General features: G+C 36.7%; 1 protein-coding gene across 1 annotated transcript in view; it reads right to left on the bottom strand.

The window, feature by feature from the left end:
- Nucleotides 1-17612, bottom strand: part of SUZ12 (SUZ12 polycomb repressive complex 2 subunit) — a 45544-nt gene that overhangs the window by 27230 nt on the left and 702 nt on the right. Inside the window, exons 3-5 of the mRNA XM_029926991.1 lie at nt 17425-17611; nt 14918-14964; nt 14767-14831 (exon numbers count right to left, since the gene is read on the bottom strand). Coding sequence (XP_029782851.1) covers nt 14767-14831; nt 14918-14964; nt 17425-17611 — 299 coding nt within the window. The remainder of the gene's footprint in view (nt 1-14766; nt 14832-14917; nt 14965-17424; nt 17612) is intronic.

Here is a 17612-nt window from a genome sequence, read left to right as displayed (position 1 = left end):
AAAAGAAAATTTTGATAAGGATAGCTGAGGCATGCAAAAGTGCTTGAATATTTTCAAGCTATGGAAATTCAATCTCCTAACAAATGATGCAGAACCATCACCTTCTTCCATTAGGGGTAAAATATATAATTACAGATCTGCTATAGATGTGTAATTTATTGTTTCAACATGTCGTTTTCACTGTTTTAAAAGCAATGGAAAAGGAAGCATAAACTATACTGATCCTTTTGAAAATTATCAACTGACATGGAAAGACTATTAAGATGAGACAGAATAAACAGAAACATCCATAGGCTTTTGTAAGACCTTTAAACTGAAAAAGCAAGCAATCTATTTAGTTGATCAGGAGTCATTCATAACTTTCTAGAATACAGTTTTTGTCATGTCATACTGAAACATACCAGATTATAGATCACAGATGTTGGGGGAAGGGAAGGAATGCTGATTCCTTAATCAAAAAATTTACTAGTGTAAAAGGCAATAAGGATCAATAAAGGGTATGGTTTTGTTTGTTTTTTAAAATTATGGTGACAATCTAGTCATTCTTTTTTTTAATTTTTTACATTTATTTTTGAGAGACAGAGACAGCACAAGCAGGGGAGGGGCAGAGAGAGAGAGAGAGAGAGAGAGAGAGAGAGAGAGAGAGGGAGAGAGAGAGAGAGAGAGAGACAGGGAGAGAGAGAGACAGGGAGAGAGAGACAGAGAGAGAGATACTGAATCCGAAGCAGGCTCCAGGCTCTGAGCTGTCAGCACAGAGCCCGAGTGGGGCTCAAACCCACGAACCGTGAGATTATGACCTGAGCCGAAGCCGGACGCTTAACCAACTGAGCCACCCAGGTGCCCCAATCTAGTCATTCTTATAATTAGAGGGGAAGAGTTATGTAAAGACATTGAGGCAAAAGAGTTTTAAGGAGCAAGTATGATTGAAAATGAGGACATATTACAAAGAGATTATCTTTGTAGCTCTGCCCAGGATTCCTCTTTCTTAGAGAAGCAGAGTAATCCTTTAACAGAAGATGTGAGAATGCCCTATCTTCTTACTGAGGTAAGGCATGAAACTGTATGCTAAAAACTACAGGGGAGGTGGTCTCAAAAGGCATTTCCTGAACAGTACTAAGAAAAGTATGCCAGGATATCAGTAAAGGACAAAATGACTACGGAAGAGTAGAAATGTAAGGGTTCAAGCAGAGTTAGAAAGCATAAATATGAGGGGAGAACTAAGAATAACAAGTATAACTTAAGCATCGACAACAAAAAAATGGGATATAATGGGATCCTTAAAAAAAGGTAAATAATTTATATTTACTCATTTTCTGACATGAATTAGATTATCAAAACACAGAAGGAGTAGGGAAGAAGAGAGCTGACTATAAAAGGGTCATAAGGGAATTTTAAAGAATCTTTATCTTGATTGCAGTCATTGCTACCTGACTGCATGCAGTCATCAAAACTCAGAACTATACACCGAAAAGACTGAATCTAACTACATATTTATACCCCCATTCAAAAAGTACATTAAGGGGACAGACCTGTAAAGAGGCCCAAAAGAATTTTTCAAGATGATGGAAACGTTCTATATCTTGATTGTGGTTGATTATGCAAGTGTATGCATCTGTCAAAACTCTATTAAGGTGGGTATATTTTATTGAATGATAGTTATATCCAAATCTGATTTTAAGAAGTACATCTGCCATCTACAAAATCTACGTCATTTTACTAGAAGACAAGCATTTTCCTATTAAAAAAAAAACAGTTCCATAAATGTCACCTTACAAAGCAGAATTACCAAAACTCCAAAGCATAACTGAAAAACAAAGAGGAATATTCTATAATTTCTACATGTTAGAAGACAATCCATTACTCATCCAATCTATCCTATTCTTCGCTGTTTGAGTTAACCTACGTCTCAAGGCCAGGTTAATTTTCTTAAAACACCATTCTGTATGTATCATTCCTGTCTCCAAATTTTCCAATAAGCCCCAACTGCCAAATCTTTTGTCTAATTGTGGTCTATAATATGGCTCCCATTTTTTTTAATCTCCTGTAAAACCCTACATAGGAAAATAAGATACAATGGTAAAACACAGAAAAATCCAAGTTTAAATTCTGGCTCCAGTTATTAGCTGTGACCTAATTATCTGTAAAATGAGGAAATAACCTCTCTCAAAATTGTAAGGCATGCATAAAATGATAAAGTATCCATCAAAGTATTCTCCCTCTTCTACAACGGTCCCATATCCAATCATCCCAGAGCTTAATGATCAGAGCTTAATCCCAAGTACTTGTATTCCCTACTTTTTTGTCACTATTTTTTCACACACATTCTCTTTTGATAATCTTTTTATTACATCAGTGTCCCTAGCACCTTAATGCTTTTCATTAAGAATAGTGATGTCCTCCTAGAGTAACCGACTTTTAAAAAAAATTAAACTCTATGCCAAACATGGGGCTTGAACTCACAACCCTGTGATCAAGAGTTGTATGCTCTACCAACTAAGCCAGTCAGGTGCCCCTAGAGTAACACATTTTTAAGGTGAGGGATCATGACCCATTACACTGTAGTGCTCTGCTTATAGTACTATTTACATTGTTTTTATAGAATATGTGATTCTAAATTCCAACTCTGAAATGCCAGAAACATCTCACATTGATCTATCCCAGAAAGTATTTTAAATGTGTTACTCAAAATGTTCTCTGCAAACTGAGGTCACAGGGGAAACTTGTTTCCATTCCACAACAAGGTAAGAAACTAAGAGTAAAACTTAAAAAACTTTTACAGAAATCAAACATTGCCATAACATCCAAGCTTGTGATCAATAAGTGTATTTACAAAAGCTTCTATCTAGGAGAGATTGAAAATTAAAGACAAACAAAAAAGTTCCTTACGGCAGCAGATGGCTTGAGACAGTTTTTTTTTTTTTGTAACTTTATTTTTTTTAGAATATAACACTATTTTTTTAACATATGCAATTATTTTCCATCATTTACAATACAGTAGTTACAATGACACTCCAAATGGATAAGCAAAGTAAAAAATCAGAACCCCAACTTCTTTTTCATGTAATTAGACTTATACAGAAATTATTATTTTTTTTAACATTTATTTGTGTCACAGCTATCTGAAGTGGCAATCATTATATAGCAGCTTATCTATGATACATTCAAGATAAATGATACAATTTATTACTTGCCCATAAGCTACAACACAGCCTGCTTAATGCCTTTCCTTAAATTCCACCTCTATACTACAATATACTTGAGGTCCATGCAAAAAAGTAGCTACCTTTTATATATGAAATGGATGATTAAATCTTTGGTGTTGTAAAAGCAACTTCATTTAAACATAACCACCCCCACCACCAAAAAAAGAAGAGGAAAAAAAAAAAGTAATGAAAATAATAAGGGAACTGTAGGGGGGCGCCTGGGTGGCTCAGTCAGTTACGCATCAGACTTCGCCTAAGGCCATGATCTTGCAGGTTCGAGAGATCGAGCCCCGCATCAGACTCTGTGCTGACAGCTCAAAGCCTGGAGACTGCTTCAGAATCTGTGAGCCTCTCTCTCTGCCCCTCATCCACTCACACCGTCTGTCTCTCAAAAAATAAATAAATGTTAAAAAAAAATAATAAATGGTACACGGTAGAGGCACCTGGGTGGCTCAGTTGGTTAAGCGTCCGACTACAGCTCAGGTCATGATCTTGCAGCCGTGGGTTCGAGCCCCACGTCAGGCTCTGTGCTGACAGCTCAGAGCCTGGAGCCTGCTTCAAATTCTGTGCCTCTCTCTCTGCCCCTCCCCTGCTCACGCTCTGTCTCTCTCTCAAAATAAAACAACATTTTTTAAAAAGTCTTAAAAAATAAATAAAATAAAGCTGTCTATGGAATGAGGTTAAGTAAATTTAAATTCACAGAGGAGTAACATTTTGAAATGGCATTCATCTAGAAAACTCAAATCTAAGAATGTGCCTCCCTGCAAAAAAAGAATAGCCAGATCTCACTGAAGGACCAAAGTTTTTATACTGGAAAGAGACCAAGATTAGTGCCTCTATTTTGTACACATTAATCTGATAGTGGCAGACATAAGACTTCAATTCTAGAGTTATAGCTAGCTATAACTATCATCCTTAAAACAGGATAATAAACTATTTCTGTTAGAAGTATACTCTTCATGTATTTAATGCATAATTTCTTATACATTTATTGATATGATGTACAAAGCTAAGGAATTGGTGACTACATCAAGTCCCTTATTCTGGAATCTAGTGGGGTTCACATACAGATGGGAACACTTTATAATAAGAAGATAAACTTGAATGAGGTGAGGGAGTCCATTACAAATAAATAAATCCCCTCCCAAATATAATAGATGAACCATAAAGGAATTATTGTAAACCCAAAGATTATACAAGGAGAAACATCTTAAAATTGTTCTTAAACACTTAAATTTTTAAGAATCAGATATGCTCAGTAGCAACTATCAGTTACTACTTCAGAAATAGGTATCTGAAAAGAAATCTATGGCTTAGGTTCTGAAAGAGGAACAACTAAAACTTGAACATAAAAAGATGATGATTTGAAAACAACTTCAAAACTTATAGTCAATACGAGATTATTAAAAAAAAAAAGGAAAAGGGGAAAAACACCTAAGATTTTATTAATGGTGGAAAAGACATACAATGGAGTTTAGAAGCAGGCTGAAGTTTTAAAAATGTAGCTAAGCTAAAAGGGAGAAGGGTAGGGAAATGCCATTAATTCAATATATCTATTTAAAGTAATTTATGGCTTTCCAGGGATAAAGACCAATATCCTCAAATAGCCTTCAAGGCTCTGCATTATCTGGCCTTGGCCATATGCTCTAGCCTTATCTAATACCACTCTCCTTATTCTTTCTCGTTAGCTACTCTGGCCTCAAATGACATATGTATAAGATTCCCTTTATTCAGACTCACCCATCTGTTCACCCTCTCTCCCCATTTTATTCCTATATTCACCTTTCATATCTCAGCTCATTTTCTTAAAGGAAGCCTGCCCTGACCATCATTATTCCCAAATCCAACATCTCAAACATGAACTGCTTCTCCTGCTCCATCCGTTCACTTTCCCTGTATTTTTCTTTTCAAGCAATTATTTTTATAATTGTACTAATTACATAATTGTATCTTTTTTCTGCCTAACAGCAGGGTCTTCCCTTGTTTTGCTCATCATTCTATCCCCTAGAACTAGTATAGAATCTTGGACCCCATACACTAAGAAAACTAGTTCTCAGAAAAAAAGAGATCCAAACTTCATTATACAAAAAGATGCTTAGAAAAGGAAGATTATGAATTCAAAAGCTTAGGTTGTAACAACAACAATAAAAAGTGATGAAAGGCAATTTATGTTACTGACCTACAAAACTCTGGCTTCAAAATGTCCCTAGTAAAAGCTCAAGTTCTGGGGTTTTTTTTTTTTGAGAGAGTGAGCATGGTGTGCAAACAGGGGAGGGGGAGGAGGAAAGGTGGAGGAAGAATCTTAAGCAGGCTGCACACCCAGCATGGCTTGATCTCATCCCCATGACATCATGACCTGAGCTGAAATCAAGAGTTGGATGCTTAACTGACTGAGCCACCCAGGGGCCCCTAGTTCTGGTATCTTTTAAGGGCATGTCTTAAAAATCTACTAACAGTGGGCCAGGAATGGATGATGATTAAGGGAAAGAGAGAAGAGACCATTTTGGTTCTCATTTGGCCCCAGGAAATGCTTCTGGAAACAACTCCAATTTGGAAATCTTTTCATGCTACCATTTAGCCAGTGGACATGCACTTTAGAAGTCAGAGGAGTTCTAACTACAGAATTCCAAAACTGGTGGTACTAACAGCACAAAAGACTACTGGGATCATGCCAGGACAGAAAACTAAAGAAAGACTAGAGATTTATTCCAATAAGCCACAGTGCTTGGTCAAAACCCAAAATAAATTAAAACCCATAATAAACTGGAATGTCAAAATTAGAGCTGAAGAGGACAGGATAGAAGGAACTATTTCAGATATTCTAAAAAGAAAAGACAGATATTTTAAATAAATATACCCAATCACACCAAAAAAGCAACAAGAAACAACAGGATAAACTTGAGAGAATGAAGGAGCAACCACTATGAATTTCTAAAATTTGCTAATTGTTATGGAGTTTTCAGAAGTCATTCTTCAAGGAAACAATCTTCATACAGGGTAGGGCTTATTACTGAGTTTTAGGGTTATATTTATCAATTCCAGGCTACTGACATGAATTGACTGACATCTTAAAAAAGTAAAAACTATACAGTGTCCATGTTTTTTTCTGTCAGCTGCTTCCCCCTAGTAAGTTCTGCCAATATCTGTGACTAGGTAAGACAACTGTAGATCTAGAATATAAAATAGTAAAAGATCCTCAAACACCAACTTCATTTTGCAAAGATAATGCTGGGAATTTGGTTGGGTTTATAAGTTATTACAAATGTCATAAATATGTCAGGCAGCTGACAGAGTTCTAACTTTTGCGCTGTGGGACAACATTTTTGTGTATCGTGATATTCCTCTGGAACTCTGAAGAATGAAATTCATGGGATTTAGGAGGAGAAATATAACTTTGGAAATGCTGAAAGAACAGGAGTTCCAATGAAAGACTCCCAGACTACTACCATTGAGCAAATTCAGGTTCCAACTAGACTGAATAACATTATGTCTGAGATGGTACAGAATAAAAAATATACATGGAAAAGAGAAATGTTCTAATGTAGAAAATATTAACGTCTACTAATTAAGGGAAGAAGAACAAAGATTAATATTGTTCTCTTAAAAGATAATTTGACCAAATTTTACAAAGTTTTATAGTGCTGTTATTATATATTGCTGTCTAAGGAACTTACAATCCTATGTGTTAAGTTCAGTGGAATAATAGGATTATGCCAAATTTTATTTATTTAAAAAATTTTTAACGTTTATTTATATTTGAGAGAGAAAAACAGAGTGTGAGCCTGGGAAGGGCAGAGAGAGAGGGAGACAAACAACCCAAAGCAGGCTCCAGGCTCTGAGCCATCAGCACAGAGCCCAATATGGGGCTCGAACCCACAAACTGTGAGATCATGCCCTGATGCTTAACTGAGTCACCCAGGTGCCCCAATTTATTTTAAAGTTTGGGTCCCCAATGCAGAACCCAAATTCCCACACCACGAGACCACGAAACAAGCTGAAACCAACAGTCAGATGTTTAACTGACTTAGCCTCCCAGGCACCCCAGGATTATGCCTAATTTTAGATGAGAAACACATTCAAAGAATTTAACATTATAGATAGAGCTTTGGGGGTAAACTTAAAATGAAGCAATCTCCCAGTTTATTTTAGTGACTCTGGGAGTGACACCGAAACATCCATAAAGATTGGGGTGGTGGGGGACAGGTGTTGAAGCACTTAGCACAGTAACTCAACAATTCAACGGCCTTAATGTGCCTTCCTGGGTATTAAGCACAGTCAGCTCCAACATATGTAGGTCTGTTACTAAAAAAGAGAGAGGGGGCACCTGGGTGGCTCAGTCGGTTAAGTGTCCACTTCGGCTCAGGTCATAATCTCAGTTTGTGGGTTTGAGCCCCGCATCAGGATCTGTGCTGACAGCTCAGAGCCTGGAGCCTGCTTCAGATTCTGTGTCTCCCTCTTTCTCTGCCCCTTCCCTACTCATGTTCTGTGTCTCTCTGTCTCAATAATAAATAAAAACATTTAAAAAATTGAAAAATAAAAAGAGGGGCGCCTGGGTGCTCAGTTGGTTGAGCGTCCGACTTCAGCTCAGGTCATGATCTCACAGTTCGTGGGTTTGAGCCCCGCTTCGGGCTCTGTGCTGGCAGCTCAGAGCCTGGAGCCTGCTTCCGATTCTGTGTCTCTTTCTCTCTGCCCCTCCCCTGCTCATGATCTACCTCTCTCTGTCTCTCAAAAATAGATTAAGATAAAAATGTCTGGGGCGCCTGGGTGGCTCAGTCAGTTAAGCGTCCGACTTCGGCTCCGGTCATGATCTCATAGTTCGTGGGTTGGAGCCCCACATCGGGCTCTGTGCTGACAGCTAGCTCAGAGCCTGCAGCCTTTCTTCGGATCCTGTGATTCTTCTCTCTCTGACCCTCCCCTGCTCGCTCGCGCTCTCTCTCTCTCTCTCAAAAATAAATAAAAACATTTAAAAAAATTTTTAATAAAAATAAAAAAATAAATAAATAAAACAGAGAAAGAGGGGTGCCTGGGTGCCTGTTAGTTAAGCGTCCAACTTAAGCTCAGGTCATGATCTCACGGTTTGTGAGTTTGAGCCCAGCATTGGACTCTGTACTGACAGCTCAGAGCCTGGAGTCAGCGTCTCCCTGTCTCTCTCCCTCCTCTATTCTCATTCTCTCTCTCTCTCAAAAACAAACATTAAAAAAAAAATTTAAAAAGAGAAACGGAGAGAGAGAAAGAGGGAAGGAAGGAGGGAGAGAGATGGAGGGGGTTCTTGGGGTGTTGAGATGGCCAATTCACTAGTCCTAAATGGATACTAAAGACTGAAAAAGTTTTTTTTATCAGAGTCACAGGAATTCTTACAAGCCTCTGATGTTTCTGTGAGTTAAAACACCCCTGTTACAGTATTGCCCTAGCTGTTAAACTCACTGGGTCAAAAGGAACAAATTTATTAGGTGATTATTCAGAGAGAATTGACTAGTATTACTGATCTCCCTCACAACACACATTCTAATGGAAGCTCTGTAGTATTTATCAAAGCCAGTATCACAACAAGTTAGTAGCAGGGTTTGGTGGTGATCAACATGGAACCTTGATGGAGAACACGAAAAAGGGGGTCAAGTTTTCTTTTTAGTTTATTCTTTCTTACACAAACTCTGAAAGACCTGGAGAGCAAACTATTAATATGTTCGGGAGAAAAGAAGCAGGAAGCTCAGAGGTCAGGGTTTGACTACACCTTATACTTTAAATGGAAAAGACCCTGAGGATCCCAAGAGCTCTGTCTAGGATAGGTAACCAGACAAGGATCTGGAATAGAAATTCAAGCAAAAAAGTGTACATGTACTGAGAATATTCTCAGACCTGTGTTGTAAGGTACTCCTTGGGCAGGAAGAAATTAGTTAAGAGTTGGGATCTCAGCTTCCAGAATGTACTATCACAGCTTATTCACAAGTCAAGACTGCCTGGATATGGAAATATAAATTACAGTTCAGTCCTACAAAAATGCAAGATATAAGATAAAAAATGTGGTTTTACAATTCATGTAACAAAAGAACCTAATTCAAAAGCCAAACCTAAAATATAAGCAACTACAAAATGATATTTTACACCAGTTACTATAGATGAGAAATCATAAATGAAGCATCATTAAGACAGTGTACATCCTATCTAAATCAAGATGATTTTAACATTTTTTAAACATCTTTACTTATTTTTGAGAGAGAGAGAGAGAGAGAGAGAGACAGAGACAGAGCATGAGCAGGGGACGGTCAGAGAGAGAGGGAGACACAGAATCTGAAGCAGGCTCCAGGCTCTGAGCTGTCAGCAGAGCCTGATGGCAGGGCTCGGATCCACAAACTGTTGAGATCATGACCTGAGCTGAAGTTGGCTGCTTAGCCAACTGAGCAACCCAGGTGCCCCTAAATCAAGATGATTTAAAATTTCAAGAAAAAAAAAACACTACTGTGGCAATTTTACTAGCTTCATTTTTTTAAATTCTAGTACTTTTAGTTCTGTATTCTCCCTGAAAATAGTCAGTAAATAAATATGACCCTATTTTCTGTGTCTCTTTAGAAAACACTCAAAATTTCTTTAGTTTACATATCAAATGAGTAAATGGAAGCACACTATCTAGCTTAGGCAGATATTTGGCTAGTCAGAACATTCAGGGATTAGTTCTGGGCATTACATTTGAAAACATACAATAGGTTCTATCCAAAGGGTCAAATTTCTGAAACTGTAATGTGATTAACATATTTCAAATATAAAATAAAGTTAGGAACATTATGACTGAAAGATGTAAATATGGGGAAGAGCAAGATAAAGAGAGCCTCTCTCAGATTTGAAGACAATTATTTACAAGAAATGTGATGTTGTGAAGCACCTGGCATAGCATCTAGTATATAGTAAGTACACCATGAACAGGAGTCTCCATCCTTCCTCACACAAGGTGGCAAAACTAATACCAAGTGCAGAAGTTATAGAAACTCTGAGTCAAAACTTAAGAAACTGGTAATACAAATAAACAATAATGAACACAACTGCCTTAGAAAACAGCGAGTCCCCAACATCGGAGATATTCAAGATGAGGCTTAAGGGTTCTCTGTCACATACGCTATAGAATTAGTAATTCCTGATTTGTGTATGAGTTTGGACCAACTGACCTCTAAGGTTCCTTCTAGCTCCTTACAATACTGAGGTGATCACTAGAGAAATGATCACTATAATTTCTACTCTTTCCTAAAGTATGTTACTTAATGTAAACTGATAGGTATCTTACCTATGAGATTCTTGCTCTCCTTTCATTTTCTCTACTTTTGATAACATATCATCAACTTTAAATGTTTTCCTGGAAGAAACAGATAAACAAAATAATCACTTCTCCACTGGGGGAAAAAAACAGATTACACTTCATTGTCACTGTAATAGGCAAGTTGGAAATCTGATTTTGATTATTCTTAATAAGATAAATTGTGGATGGTTAGCCATAACAATGAATACTATATTGAGACAGTGTATAATACAGCAGACAACCTTTCAAGTCCCATCTCAAATGCTAACTTTTCCATGAAACCGTCTGTAATTATTCCCAAACCAGAGTGATTTCCCCTTACCTATGACACTTGGCTTATATTTATTTTGACATTTAATCTCCTAACTGTGAACTTGCATATGTATTTTATTTCTCCTCCAAGACTATAAGCTCCTGAAAGGTAGAGCTTGCTTTTCTTCAAGGAAACCACATAGTGCCTGGCACAGTACCTTATATTTTGAAGGTATTTAAGCCATCTGCTCAACTGAACCAAACAAATGCAAATTGTGTGTATTATGAAATGTTCATATTTCTGTTAAATAACTTGACAAATATATGCTAGCACTATCATATAAAATATATCTGAAGTTAAAATATTCTCAAAGATTATCACCAGTGGCTCAATTCTCAAAGATTATCAGCAGTGGCTCAAATTAAATGACATGTCATATTAAAGAGATGGGTGTCAACCATCATGAGAAAAATTTGAAGGTCAGGGGATACACCCATCAAATCACAGTAAAATTATTAGCTTTTACCTTTAAAGTTAAAGAGATAGAAGTATTTTTCCAAAAAACAGAAACTCAAATGAAGAACAACCCCCAGACACTCCCAAACAAAGTGAGAATGAACGGAGTCTAAAATAAGCCTCATCTTAGTTTTTAAGGTGGTCTACTGTATCTGTCCTAAGACAGAGGCTAAAATTCTAGACCTACATGTTAATTGGAAATGAATACTTCCCTTTATACGCATATATATTTCCTCAGGTTTAAAACATGAAAAGCTTAATGTATTCTACATAAGTTACTTTGTAAAGCTTGAATTCAGAATTCAGATACTAGAATTAATGTGCTCATTCCTCAAAAACAGGTACTGTACTCTACTATAATGTAAAATTATCAGTAGAGAAGTGTTAATGTAAATATATTAGAGTAAAACACCAACAGGAAGAGCAGGATTGATACACTCTGTAATTCAGGTGAATAGCCTCTATTAACAAAAGATCTTTTTTTTAAAAAAAGCTCTCTTTACCTTTAGAGTTACTAAAAACTTCAATATTAAAGTTCCATCCAATGAGCACAGTTAAGAGGTACTTTAGAAAGGATGGCAATACATTTTCAATCTCCACAGATAAGAGAGAAGAAAGGAGAAAAATGTAGGATTATTTTAGGCTACTGACAAAAGAATTTTTCAGTATAAATGCTAAAACATACTACTGAAGGAGATTGTAAAGTTATTGGAAACTTTTAAGAATATGTTTATCTTTACATAACAATCAAGAAGAAATCCTGTCTGTAAGAAGAAAAGTTAAGACTAGAAGTCACAAGGTTCATCTCTTCCAATATTATGGACATGTACATAGGACAACTGCATAGGAAAGTTGAATATTAACAACCATTGGAAATAAGTAAGATCATTAAGGCAATCCAGCCTTCCTTAGGAAAAAAACCACCACAGGAGCAACTATACAAAAGCAGCCCCGCTCCTAGCACCTAGTATTTCCGTTCTTTAAAAAGGAACTGCAACAGGAGGTCAGATTTAACAAGGAAAATGCCAAAGATCATCAAAAAGAATATTTTTAAAATTCAAGAAACTCCATGAAATTGTCTTGGGAGGAATTCAGAAACAGCTTATGTGAAATCTAGTAAAATGAGTTTATTAAAAGATGCCCTTCTACTCACGAGTATTTCCCCTGTATCAGCGTTGTGTTAGTCTAAAGAATTTGAATACTTCTATGAAGGGAGACTAAAGTACAAGGTGAGTTTAACAAACATACCAGAATTACTATTACAACTGAGTGTATGACTTCAAAGGGAGTAATATATTTATTCCAACAATGGATATTATGCTGTAACAACAGTAAAAAAGGAATTCCAAAATCATTTTAACAAAAGGATAGCATTAAAAGCAATTTTGTAAAAGGAGTCCTCAAAACATGTTTTAACAAAGACCACAATCACTAGGCTAATTCACCATCCTCCAAAGTCACCAATTACTCTGAAAAGAACAGCACATTCATTTAAAGATGTAGGCCGTATAATATTTCAAAACTTAGTTTTAACGTCTCTTGTAGACCAACATATAACAAAAGCGTTACGTGATCCCTAACATGTTTTTCCATGAAAATAAGCTATGGGATTTATGTTTCTTGGCTGGTAAACTGCTGCAGAACTTCCCCAAAAGGCAATTTTTTGCCTAAAGAACAATAAATTAAGAAAAGTAGTTTCTACTACCAAACTTTTAAAACTGTCTCCACCTATTAGCAGACAATAGAAATGTATCCCACAATGAGACAAACAGTCCAGAAATAAATATGACAAGAAAATAATGAGATTGGATTTTAAACATATTTTGTATTTATTTATGGATTAACACATACTAATTTTGAAAAAATCTTTTAAAAAAAGATTTTTTTTTTTTTTTTAGTAATCTCTACACCCAATGTGGGGTTCAAACTTGTAATTCCCCCGCCAAGATCCAAGATCCAAGATCAGGAGTTGCATGCTCTACTGAGTCAGCCGGGTGCCCCTAAAAACTTAATCACTTTAAAATCAGGTAGTAAGCTAAATGATAACTCACTAATCTTCCATATTAAAAATACCAGAGTAAAAGTTAACTGCTTAATCAAATTCTTGTAGTTTTATAGAATAAATCAGCAGTTAGCATACTACAGACCATAGGCCAAATCCAGCTTACAGTCTACGAGCTAAGAATGATTTTTATGGATAAATATTTGCGACTGATTTGACAGAGAATTCTAAACCCCAATTAAGGAGAATGTCATCTCCTCCCACACCATAAAAATAAAAGAATCACACACTTCTCACTAGTAGGCCTATATTATAAAACATTGTACTGAATTATCACACTTTAAATTTCATCAATAAAAAATCTGCAGCCATTTGTTATCTCTCTTTTTGTGTAAGTACCCACCTACATTCTACTTAATAACCTCAATTCTGCCTCCTAGACCACAAAGCCTAAAGTATTTACTATCTGGTCCTTCACAGAAAAACTCTGCTGAACTCTGCAATAGATCAAATAATTGCACAGACAGGCAAAAAGCTGATAAATTTAATTCTGTTGCCTAATCCATCACCTTCTTCCTAGTTATTTAGGCTCTTGGCAAGCTTCACCTACTAAATGTAATGCGCACAAGTGCATAATCGCTCCCACGCTCTCTGTTCAGAAAGATTACCAGAAGACAAATAGTTTTAATATTTCCATCCTTCAAAATACACATAGATATATCTACAAAGCTGAACCAAGTCTTGCTGTTGAAACAGAATGCTAACCAGAAGGAGCCTCTAAAGGAGTTTGGTTTCAAAGTCTATTGGGATAATGGTTTTAGTGAGTCAAGACTAACAATACCAAATGCTTAATACAATTTCTCTCCTTTAAATTTAAAACTGTTCACTTGATATGTTCAATAATCTTGCACATATGATAAGAAACTAGCATTCCATAACTACATATGGTTAAATATCACATATTATAAACAAAAATAAGCTCTGATCAACACCTCTAGACTCTACCTGAAGACTAGATAATTAAGGCTTCTTGTTTTTCAAGGACATTCAATGTACTGACTTCAAAAATATTTCCTCTTTTAGAAAGACCACCACGAAAGATATAAAATGAAGCTTTCTAAACCTATCATTATGGAAGCAAATTTTTTATTGTTAGAACATGTAAGAAATATTTAAAAATTAACTTAAATTTATGTACCCAAGATAATTCCCCTGAGCCCTTTAATAAATACTTAAATCCTCAACTTCTATCAAATTTGAAACTCTTAGCACAAAGTAAAAATGTTAATCAGTAAAATAACTTCATATACTTCACTACTAAATCATTTCTATTAGGAAAAACTTTGGTAATAAACTGGGATTTATAAAAACATTATATATCACTTGGCAATCAATTCAACCATTCTTTCACCTCAGTTTTTATATTTAATCTTTAATTAGAAATAGTACTTTAATACAAAAGTTTAACATCGTTTGATCAACTCAAAATAAGATTCATAAAATGTACCTTTTGATGTTTGTTCTGGAGTTTCGATGAGACATGTAAGTAAGAGTCCTGTGCAAAAATATTGGCTATAAAAAAAGTTTTAAAAATATTAAAATTAAATAGGTGAAATTTTAGGAAAAAACAATATTCATTAATTTTATTGATTACTTACAGCTATAAGATTTCGAGTTCGAAGAAATCTATAGATCTGTGTTGGTTCTAGGTAACAGAAAACAAAAGGATTATTTAAGTTCTCAAGAAAATAAATAACTGATCTGGCCAGTATTATAGCCAATGTAAACCAATCACCTGTATGAAAATCATGTACTAAATATTGACATCAAGAAAATTAGCATGCACAATAAAATCAAAAGACATTCAATCTATGGCATACGTTTGCAAAGCTCACCTAGAGTTGTTTTATTTTAACGTTTATTTTGAGAGATTGGGGGGGGGGGGCGGCAGGGAGAAGCAGAGAGAGAATCCCAAGCAGGCTCTGGGCTGTTAGCCAAGCGCCCCACACAGATCTCACCAACCGTGAGATCATGACCTGAGCTGAAATTCAGTTGGATGTTTAACCATCTGAGCCACCCAGGCGCCCCTCTATATTTATTTTAAATTTAAGATCGCCTACAATCTTGTGCTTAAGCTTTGCATTTCTAAGGTAGTTACTTTTTAAACTAGTCTGCAGGCAAAACTGAAGAGTAATTAGTAATGATATTGATTTATTTAGCTAATTTAAACTATTTATAACCCATCTCCTCCCCAAAAAGTAGCTGAAATGAGGTCGGTGGGATTCAACAAAAAAAACTTATTGACACCAAATAACAAAATGAAATTTTCATTTTCTACCTGGTCTTTTAAAAAATTTATAGTAAACCAAAACAGAGTAAAACTGTTTCCTAGATGTCTTAATATAGATATGAAAGTCCATCAATAATGAAAAAAATAAGACTCAAATTGTAGCTAAAATTTCCAATGGAGTTTGTATCCAATTTGTTCAATGGAAAGATTATCCCAATATGTAAATACTACCTCAAAATATATTTAATCTACAGATACCTAGCCTTTTTAATGCTATTTCGTTAAAATCAGCTTGCCTTTATAGATAAAAAATACCTTCTATACAAATATAATTCCAGTTACCTTCATGATCTATTAGTTTCACATTTCTTTAAATAAAGGAGTATCAAAATGAACTAAAGATGACTGACTATATCAGTAATACATCAAAGCATTTCAACTTCTCAGAAATGCAGATCAGTATTACAGAAGAATCAAGCTGTTCCGTGACAAAACCTGGCACTTAATGACAGTTTGCTCCTCCCAAGGTAGACTCATCAGAGAGCAAAACAGCTAAAACTTTCTTGGCAGATCTGTCTTCTCATAACATTTAGAAAGAACTGTTTAAACGTCCACTTAATCTTCAGGTAGTTTAGTTTTAGAGGCAAATAAACAAAAAGGAGAGATGATATCTTAGAAAGAATACAAACATTTTACGTTTATGGTCATCACTGCCCTTCAGTTCTCTACCATTTTTCCAATTTAAAGCATCTCCAGAATTTTCAAGGTAGATTAAGCAAAAGAAATGTGAATCTCCTCAAGCAGGTTCAATATTCGTTTCAATAAAATCTGAAATTCCTTGTATTAAATTCCAATTAGAATTTCATGAGGCACTAATCAGAGAGGCGAAAGAAGGGTATTAAACAATGTAATACGTCTTTTCGGGCACAGCTGATACCATGGCCTTAACACATGGTAAAACTGTAAATAAAGACATTCCGCGGTAAAGCGGAGTTTATTCAAGTTTCTCTAATTTAGCGATTAGCCATCGTCCGAATTATAAAATGTACACAAAAGCAAAAAGGAAAACAACCAGTCTATATTAGTCATTAAAGGACAGTGGAGATTATTCGCGGTCATGATGTATTTAACAAATTCTATTGTTTTATTTCTAGATACCTTGCCTCCCTTATCCAAATCCTGTCCTAGTCTTTGCCCCTTCAAACGAGACCGTAAAAGCCGAGATTGACATAAGAAAATGTTACGGGATTAAACAAGTACAACGGACAGAATTCTGAGGTCGTCCCAAGACGCGACGCTTCAACAACACCTTCCTCAGTTTATGTGCCCATGAAATGGGTGGATAGATCCGAAAGGTTAGAAGCACCAAAAGGGGCCATGATCACAAGCAGCACCAAGTTGGTGCGAAAGCGTTACAGACAAATGACAATTCGGTCGATTTCGCTGCACTCATATCTTCACGGGCTTCATTTTGCTCCTCAAAACCTGACCGAAACCCTGGTACTTCTAGAGTAAGAAAAGACATGAAAGAAAGCCAAGAACTAGTCTTGGGATGTGACTGCATCCTCAGTCCAACTGTAATCTCCTCATCGAAAGGAAGCCTGCTCTTAACGCGGGGCCACACCGCCCAACCTCTTGTGTAAATCTTCGGGGACTCAAGAACCCCACCTGCACCCCACCTCTTCCCCCAGGCCCTGGACTTCGCCCTCCCCCCGACCGTAATCCCCGAAGTGGGAACAGCCCCCTCAAATTTCTCCCTCCACTCCCAAATCAAGTCGAGACTCGGAGAGGAAGGGGGGGCCCAGCACGAGTGTCCCGGTCCCCTAATGCCGAGAGAGGGGGTATTCCTGCCCTCAAAGCCTCAAACGCACTCACTCTCAAAGGCCTGGAGGAAAAGCTCGTGGTCAGCCTGGACGTGCTCCATTTTCGGCTTCTTCACCGGTAACACGGCGGCCCCCGCCGCTGCCGCCGCGGAGGAGGAGGAGGCCGAGTAACTGCCGCCGCCTCCACAGCCCCCGCCGCCGGATTTGCCGCCCGACGCCGTCGCCGCCGCCACCGCCGCC

This window comes from Suricata suricatta, chromosome 17, assembly GCF_006229205.1.
Source record: "Suricata suricatta isolate VVHF042 chromosome 17, meerkat_22Aug2017_6uvM2_HiC, whole genome shotgun sequence".
NCBI lineage: Eukaryota > Metazoa > Chordata > Mammalia > Carnivora > Herpestidae > Suricata > Suricata suricatta.
The sequence above is the reverse complement of the archived record's forward strand: the minus strand, read 5'-3'. Positions and strand labels throughout refer to the sequence as shown.